The sequence below is a fragment of the Protopterus annectens genome, chromosome 12.part0 (assembly GCF_019279795.1).
Source record: "Protopterus annectens isolate FY-2018-M chromosome 12.part0, PAN1.0, whole genome shotgun sequence".
In the NCBI taxonomy this organism is placed as follows: Eukaryota; Metazoa; Chordata; order Ceratodontiformes; family Protopteridae; genus Protopterus; species Protopterus annectens.
In genome coordinates this window covers 1,387,963,652-1,387,972,836 of record NC_056746.1, presented here as the reverse complement: position 1 = coordinate 1,387,972,836, position 9,185 = coordinate 1,387,963,652, and the positions used below count along the sequence as shown (strand labels likewise).

Sequence of the window (9,185 nt, the reverse complement as noted above, 5' to 3'; positions counted from 1 at the left end):
TGGGGATGTGGGCGGAATGTGGATATTTAGAGTGATTAGTCTATGGTCTGATCTAACCAGCGAGGGGCTGACCTCCCGTGTCGAACACCAGTCGCCCATGTTGGTGATGACCAGGTCCAATATGTTGTCACCTCTGGTGGGGGTGTTGACCAGTTCATTCAGGGTGTTCGAGTTTATAAATTCATGGAAGCGTTGGGCAAGGGAGTTAGTACTTGAGTAGTTCTCCCAGTTAATGTTTGGGTAATTGAAATCACCTAATATTAGGGCGTTTGGTAGGACCTTCATATTTTCCAGTGTCTCCAGAAACATGGAATGGGAGTCCTGGATCATGGTGGGTGATCTGTAGCAAGCTACAATTTGAATTGCAGTTTTGCCCATTGTTAGTTGCACATGGATGATCTCTGAGGTATTGTGCTGTGCCACTAACCTGGAGGTGTGAGTATCCTTGATGAATATGGATACACCCCCGCCTTTTGTGTTTCGGTCCGGGTTCTGTGGCCGAAAAGTATGGTATGAGTTATAGCCTGGTAGTGCTGGCCTTAAACCAGGTTTCTGCTACTGCACAGATATCAATGTTCTCCATACTGAGGAGTGCCTTGACTGCATGTATTTTCAGGTTTAAATTTCTGGCGTTGAGTAGCATTACCCTCAGTTTTTGGTTACTTGTGCTATTTACAGTGGTGGGTTTGTCTTTTGAGCCTTTCCTAAAAAAGGTACTATGGGGGCGGCAAAAGCCTTGGCCAGTATTTGAAAGCCTAAGGGTGACAGGTGCAAGCCATCTCTTGTGAAGTAACGTGGCTTGTCGAGCATGTCATCCCAGGAGGACAGATACTGGATCCCCTTTGAATGACACCAGAAACATAGCCAATTGTTGAAATTGATCATTTTTTCTTTATACTGTGGCATCATTCTTGGTGAGGGTAGGATGCTACTCAGGGTCAGAGTCATACCAGCCTGGGCTATGTGATCAGAGAGCTCTTTCATGTCTCTTTTCATGTAGTCCAGGGAGGTACGTCTCAGGTCATTCACATCAACATGGCCAATGACAGAGTCATATTTGTACTTCTGGAGTGACCTGAGAGCTTGTGTTATGTGGCGTATCCTGGTGCCCGACAGGCAGCTAACTGTAACCTCCTTGTCCAGCCTAGTTAGTGGGACATCAGTGTGCCCGACTATGGAGTCGCCTATTATTAGTGTGTTGGGTATGTTATTTTGCCTTAAGGGCTGTGATTGCATGGCACACTGATTATGTGAAGTATGTGTTTCATGGTTTGTGATGGGGTGTGGAGATTGCTTGGGTGTCTGCTTTGGAGGTCTTTGTTGCTTTTGCAGATTTTTATTTAGAGCCTCCGAGTATGTTTTCGTGTATTTATGCATGTTATTTGCCGGTGCTGGTTTAGTAGGTCTATGTGAGACTGGTGGTATGTTGCAAGTATTTTCCTTCTCCTCCTGACTGTCAGTTCCAGTCTTGGGTTGTAAGAGCTTTGCCTCCAGTTTGGCTGTATAATTGCATCTCTCGCATATATTAGTGTTTGGTGGTAGGAGGAGAGGGTTGTCTATGTACATGAGGCAGTTGTAACATTGCCTCAAAATGCCCAGATTCACCAGTTGGACTGGAAAGTACACCTGAAACTGCCCTTTGGACATGCCTGAATAGGTAAAATGAGCTGTTTTACTGATTGGCTGGTAGGGACGAATAGAGAGCCTTGTCGTTCTGGACAGTATAGGGGGTCTAGTGCTAGGTTTAATTAGTGCTTGCTATGAGTTTTGAGCAAGTGCTGAGCTGTGAAATTAATGATTTGAGTGCTTAAGTTGAAAGTTTGTCTAGTTCCAAGGGAAAAAATTGAAGAGTAGACTTCGTGGAGCCGGGAATAGTTTAACCCTAGAGAACCGGTGCTGCCCAACATGCAAAACCGTACAAATGCGTTTTTTATAGCAGGGAAATGAAAGAGATAGAAATTAGCCCAAAATGGTCAATATAACTTGTTTAACCATCACTGTAAGCATTCCACACTAGATCACCCAAATTTTACTTCAGTGATTCACTAAGCAGGGTGCCTTAGCCATTTCTTGCTCTACACTGGCATTTTTATAACTAGACACTTTCTCTAGTTAGAAGACAGGTGTACTTCTACTCCCCAGCATTTTATCTGCTCCAAGTGAAAAGGCACAGCCCAACAGACTACAAAATAAATGCTCCCTTTTAACAGTCTCTAATTATATTACGTATCCCTTGTGCTGCCTCAAAACCATTTGAATCCTGTACATACTTAATATTTGGTGACATACAGTGACCTTTAAATCCCAAATAATAACGCCCATTTGTTAACCATTTGGGTCCACTGGACACACAATCACTTTTCAAGGGCGATGCCAGAGCCATGTATGGTTAAATGACCTGCTCACAGCAAGCAAACAATGGCTCAGGGAATCAAACCCTGCACCACAGGAACTACAGCTCACAGCCTTAACTCTCTGTGCCAAATGACAGGCACAGTCTTCAACATAAAGTGAGGTGCTAGCAAGACCAGTCAAAAATGAAGCTGTAGTGCATTGCAACACTGCTTATAGTTGCTGCTTCCCTTGGTCCCTCAGTTCATAGGTTCATAGGTTTGTACTAAGCTATCTGCCTGAGGGCATTTATAAGCCTAGCCAGAGTGTGTCAGCTTTCGCTGCCCCATTGATTAATTAACTGATCCTCTGTCAAGCAGAGCCAGTGAAGTGATCCCAGGGGTGTATTTTCTGTTACCCATTCACTCGGCAAGGTTTCTCTTGAAGAGTGTTAGTGAGGGGCTCTGCCTAATGTAGTTTGGAATTTTGTTCCAAAGCATGGGGAGTCTCTGTGACAGGAATCTATCCCTCTAGCATGGTCTATTTATTGTTGTGGTGAGGTTTAGCTCACTAGAGCGCGTGGCTCACAGTGACTTAGATTTCTTTAGGTGGAGCATTTCCATCAATTCTGAGTTGAACATGGCTTTGTAAGTCAGGGAGAGATCACCTCTGAGTAAGCAATATGCCACTGAGCACAGCTGGAGTTTTTTCAGTTGGGATGCATAGGACATATGTTTGAGGCCAATAATCCTCTTGGTGGGGTACTTTTGTGGTCTTTCCAGCTGTTGGAACTGTCTTGTGAGGTACATCCCAAATGGGGCACTGTACTCTATGATGGGACTGATGAGTGACAAGTAGAGGGGCACTATAACCCCTTTATTTCTAGATGCAAAACCTTTAGAAATTAGATGGGCCACATAGAAGGATTTCCTAACTATTTTGGCAATATGATTGTCAAAGGAGAGATTGCTATCTACCTAGGTCCCCAGATCTTTTATTACTACTTCTGTATTAAGGGGGCTGACACCTATGTGGTAATACGTGGGTGTTTTGTTTTTCCCAAATGGGATGACTATGCATTTTTTGGCATTTAGCTTGAGGCCATGACTTTGACACCAGGTGTCTGTCTCAGTAAGACCCTTTTGGAGGATGTCCGTGTCAGCTGGAGAATCAATTATGGCTCCCAGTTTGCTGTCAGCGGTGAACTTGGTTAGCCATAGTCCTCCTGTGTTTGCCTGTACTTCTGAGAAGTATATGCCAAACAGTAGGGGTCCCAGGACCGATTGACTGGTTTAGAGTTGGACCTGGAGCCCGCTATTCTTACCATGTGAGTTCTGTCTGTAAGCCAGTTGGCAATCCATCTCATGACGTAGGGGTTTATGTTCAGGCTGGTGAGTTTTTCTGTCATACCCGAGTGGGGAATGGTGTCAAAAGCCTTGGTGAGGTCAAGGTAGATTGCGTGAACAACCTTTCCCTCGTCTATGGCCTTGGTGACTGTCTCGAAGAAGTCAACCAGGTTTAATAGGCATGATCTGCCCTTAACAAAGCCGAACTGGGTCGGGTCAAGTGTTCGTAGGTTCCCAATGTCTTTGTTAATGAGTTCCATGATGATGCGCTCCATAGCCTTGCAGACCAGGCTAGTCAGGCTTATGGGGCAATAGTTACCAGGATCAGTTGTGGCCCTTCCTTTGTGGAGTGGAATAACCGTTGCTGTGCGCCATTCTATGGGCATGTAGCCTGTGGAGAGGCTGAGGTTGAACAGCGTGTTTAGGTGGGGGGTTAGTTTGTTCTGTAGTTCATGCAAGACGCAGCCTGGGACATCATCTGGCCCTATTGACACTGTGTTTTTGGCTTTTGAAAGTGCTGTTTTCACCTGTGCGTCTGTGATTTCCGAGACACTACACTTTTCCGCTATTGTTTTGGGCTCTTTTGGGGGTGTGGGGGGGTGAAGTTTGCAGTGAATCTGTCTGCCAGGATGTTGGCAATATCAGTAGGTTCAGTATAATTTGTGCTATTTTGCACTAGTTCAGTGCATGTCTGCGAGTTGCCACTTAACATAGCTAAAGAAGGCTTTGTGGTTATCTTTTGAATCCTTGGCTATTTTTCTTTCGAAGTTAGTCTTGGATGATTTTATGAGGGACCTTAGTTTCTTACTGATACTGATCAGGGATGTCTTTCCTTCTTAGGATTTGCTTTTTTTCTGAACTAGTTTCCTCCTTCTATTGTATAGCCTGTTTATGGCAGGGGTCCAACAGACTGGTTTCCTTCTCTTAGAGGAGTGAGTCTTGGTTTTGCTAGGGATGGCATCCTTGTAGGTGCTCATAGAGTGCATTTGTAAAGGTTTCTGCATCTTGGGCAGCATTATCCTTTAGCGTGGGGGCTGTGAAACTTACCGCCTCTGTCTTAAGTAAGGTGAAGTTTGCTTTAGAAAAGTTTTTTACTGTGGTTTCCTTAGTTGGGGGTGGTGGTAGGGTGTGGACATCCAGAGTGATTAGTTTATGGTCTGATCTAATCAGTGACGGGTTGACCTCTGGTGTGGAACACCTGTGTCTCATGTTGGTGATGACCAGGTCCAATATGTTTTCACCTCTGGTAGGGGAGGTTTACCAGCTGATCCAGGGCATTTGAGTTGATGAATTCCAGGAAGCGCTGGGCCTGGGAGTTTGTACTCAAGTAGTTTTCCCAGTTAATGGTAGGGTAATTGAAATTGCCCAATATCCGGGTGTTTGGTAGGACCTTTATGTTTTCCAGAGTCTCCAGAAAGGTGGAGTGGTGGTCTTGGGTCATGGAGGGTGATCTGTAGCAGGCCACAATTTGCATTGCAGATCTGCCCGAAGTTAGTTGCACATGGATGATCTCAGAGGTATCATGCTGCACCACTAACCTGGAGGTGTAGGTATCCTTGATGAATATGGATGCACCCCCTCCTTTTGTGTTTCGGTCTGTGTTCTGTGGCTGAAACATGTAGTATGAGTTGTAGCCCGGTAGTGCTGGGGTGCTCTCTGGAGCCTTAAACCAGGTTTCAGTTACTGCACAGATGTCGACATTCTCCATACTGAGTAATGCTTCGAGCGTGTGCATTTTGAGATTTAAACTCCTGGCGTTGAGTAGCATAACCCTCAGGTTTTTGTTAATTGTGCTGTTTACGGAGGTGCGTTTGACTTTTGAGCCTTGCCTTAAAAAGGCACTTTGGGGACAGCAAGAGCCTTGGCCAGTATTCAAAAGCCTAGGGGTGACAGGTGCAGTTCAGTTGCCATCTGGGGCGACTGGGTAGTCATAGCAAACTAACTGCCCATAAATCTGCACCTGAGCTTCTATATCATGCAAAGGATTGACAGCCCCTCCAAAGCTGGCTCCAGTTTTGTATTTACTGCTTGCAAGGATAGTCTTCGTCTGAAACTCTACTACAATGGATGAAAGCAAGTATAGAAAATGTATTTATTTGTTTATTGCATTTGTTTACCGGGAATGTCCAACTGGGCACAGAGACCCATTTTCATTGGAAACCTGGGGAGAAAAGCTCCACGTACAAACGAAGTAAAGTTATAAAAGTTGCAAGAATATTTATAGGGAAAACCATTTTGTAACTTAGCAATGAAATATAGAGTGTTTCAATCATAACAATGGATGATACAAACTGCATTTCTGTAGGAATGTTATATATTAATATACAAATTGCATTTACATAGGAGTGTTTTACCGTAATATACAGTTATAAAAATATATAGAAAATAATATACCTTACCTATAGAATAGTTTCAAAAATGAAGAAAGTGTGTAGTTGGAAGTTAAAATGAGTACAGAGTAGATGCTAGTCAGTGCAGGGATTGAGGTGGGGGGTAGCCTGGGGTGCAGAGTGGGAGGTAAGTAGGAGATACATAGGAGGAAGTAGTGGAGAGAGGTGGCTATGCAGACTAAGAGTGCAGATAAGAAGAGGCAGTTATAGTACTATGATGGACACTGGGGTGGGGCTGGTGAAATATTCTTGAAATATGAGAGAGAGAGAGAGAGAGATTGAGGTTGGTGAAAGATTCCAGAAATATGGGACAGGAGAGATATTTTAATCCGAATGTGAACCTGAGCACATCCAAATGGAGGATAGATGCTGTTTTAGGTTGTGCTTAAAGCTGTTCTGATTTACTGAGATGACCATAGAGTTCTGGTGTCTGGTGACAAGGGAGGAGTACAAGGGTGTCTCTGGCTGCATTACGGGATTTGGAAGTGATTAGAAGGCATTTTTTTTCCCAGAGCGAAGACAATGTGGTGAGGAGTAAAGCTTGGGAATGTTTTGTAGAGAGTGGTGTGTGTGTGTGTGTGTGTGTGTGTGTGTGTGTGTGTGTGTGTGTGTGTGTGTGTGTGTGTGTGTGTGTGTGTGGTTTGTGTATTATTTTGTGGGCAGTTTCAAGCTGAGTGAATGTAAGGTGATTAGGTAGTTCGAGCCAATTACACTGCTCTGTTGCTATGCAGTGGTGTGTGTGTTAAGATAAGTTATTTGCAGATTTGGCTATTTTGTTATAGGAAGCCTCAAGTTTATTTAGTAGGGTGGTTTGAAGTTTGATAAATATGGGTGAGGCATAAAGAAGGGGGGTAAAGGTAGGATGATGCCTATGTCTTTCTTGACAAGTCTGTGAGGTGGGGTTTATTGTGGTAAAGAATGTCCAATTTTGGTGAGTTTTCTTGGTGGCTTGATTGATGTGGAAGTCAAATTTTAGGTCGTTGTCCGACTCCTAGTAGTTTAGTATTTGTTACAGTTCATTTGGTGGTGCTGTTTGTTGAGGTAATGCAGGATATACTGGCTGTTGAAAGAGATCAAGGTATAAAGAGCATTAATATTTTGAAGGGCGGTTATTACAGATTTCACTAAAACAGACCTAATGTTATAGTTATCTAATTGACTCACCCTAACTGATAAATACACTGAGAGTACATTCTGATTTCATGCTGGTTTTAACTGCAAAGCCCAGTATGACTACTGTGTGAAGAATAAAATGGATGGGGTAGAAGAACAGATGGCAGCAGAACAGGAATTGGATATGGGGGTGTTGATCATACCTGGACTGAGTGCACAGCAGCAGAGTGAGAGGGCAGTGGCAACAGCAAGACTAATGTTGGGGTGTATCCTTACTGGGGACATATTCCAGAAGCAATTGGGTAATTCTTTCATTCTAAAGAGCTCTCGGTCTGGCCACAAGATAAGAAATGTGACCAGTCCTAAAGGCCATACAAGGAAAGGAACATCAGGCTGGTACCAGCATAAGTGGTCAATGTGGACTACCGCAACGCCTTCTCACTAGGAAACTTCAGGGGTTCATGGGGGGATCATTACTGAAGAATTACACCACAGCAGGGACAAAGGATTCTTGTGAGATGTATAATGCCAACAACCACACCTCTCTTTTGAAAAGGCACACAGAGGGCACAGAACTGAGCATAAAAGAATAAAAGTGACGATTGAACTATCTTGGGGACTGTTCCCTGGTCTAGTATTCAGTGTAGTCATTTCTGATATATCTACAGAAAAAAGAACATGATTAACTTTGCAAACATAGGTGTAGCAATTGAAAATGAGGGCAGAGTCCAAGAAGGACTTGGCAAGGGTATCTAAGTAAGCAAAAAAAGACAGCATTTGATATTCAGAGAAGACAAGTACAAGACAGTCACCAGGTCTACAGCACCCCTGATGTGAAGTATCATTGCTGGAGAATGGAGCTGACAGCAACAAAGTAACTTCTGAGTGCTTATCCCACATGAATTGAGCAACAAACACCAAAATCAGAACTCCATAGCAGCAATAAGCATATTCCTGGGAGTGTAACCCCAAATGACATAATCTAGGAATAAAGAAATAATGCTGACCCTATATCACACTTTGGTCAAATCATGCCATTTATTTAATTTCAGTTCCATACGTGAAGCAAGAGAATTGCCTATATCCTTGTCAATATGTCCTACTGATCACCAATTAGAATAACCAACAGTTTTTAAAACAACTGCATCTGCATTGTCATTGCCACCCTTACTTGTCCAGGCCCTTTGTTGCTGCCTTTCATCACCTTAATCCAAGTAAAAGATATAAGGGCAGCAGATGTTCAGGATTACCTGTACATCCCATAAACTAGTTCTAACAGAAGATGTACCTTCATCCTTTTGTCTTTTAGCTGGTTTGTAGAGTCCTATCCCACTCCTACAGTGTGGACACCTAGATGACAGACAGTGAGATTAAATGTGGTTCCTAAAAGGTCTTGTTGCTGACCAACTTCCTGACCCTGAATTTTTACTTACCTCAGCAGCTTCCTTCTCGAACTTCTCAATAGTCCTTTTGTCGATGCCACCACATTTGTAGATGAGATGTCCAGTTGTGGTAGATTTACCTGAGTCGACATGTCCAATCACGACAATGTTGATGTGAATCTTCTCCTTCCCCATCGTATCTGGTTACAGATACTTCCTGGGATAAGGCTAGCGGCTTGAGGGTTGAAAGCAGAGCTGTGTGTTGTAGAGGCTGTTGCAGAACAACAAGAAACAAAAGGAAAAATAAATTATTGATTTAATAAACAATAAAAATAGCCCAACACCACTGAAACTGATGAGCAAGTATGTGCACAAATGTTAAATTAATTAATTTTAGTACATGACACATCCAATGTGTTTAATGCTAAATAAGAGCCTTTCAGAAAAAAACACTATTCAGCTTTATTATTTAACACTTAATTTAACATTTTTTCCATTTCCTGGCTACTTCCCAGAAAAGAATTTCCTTTCCTGAACACCTGATTAGCTTGAGTCTTTACTGCATCCACAGACCTCTGACTGTCATGCTGTAATCATGTCGGCCACGAACATTTACATCACAG

At 43.2% G+C, this 9,185-nt stretch overlaps 1 protein-coding gene across 1 annotated transcript in view; it reads right to left on the bottom strand.

Annotated features, from left to right (window-relative positions):
• Nucleotides 1-8,833, bottom strand: part of EEF1A2 (eukaryotic translation elongation factor 1 alpha 2) — a 108,133-nt gene extending 99,300 nt beyond the window's left edge. The window contains exon 1 of the mRNA XM_044090448.1: nt 8,614-8,833. Coding sequence (XP_043946383.1) covers nt 8,614-8,757 — 144 coding nt within the window. The 5' untranslated portion in view covers nt 8,758-8,833. The remainder of the gene's footprint in view (nt 1-8,613) is intronic.
• Nucleotides 8,834-9,185: the final 352 nt, after the last annotated feature.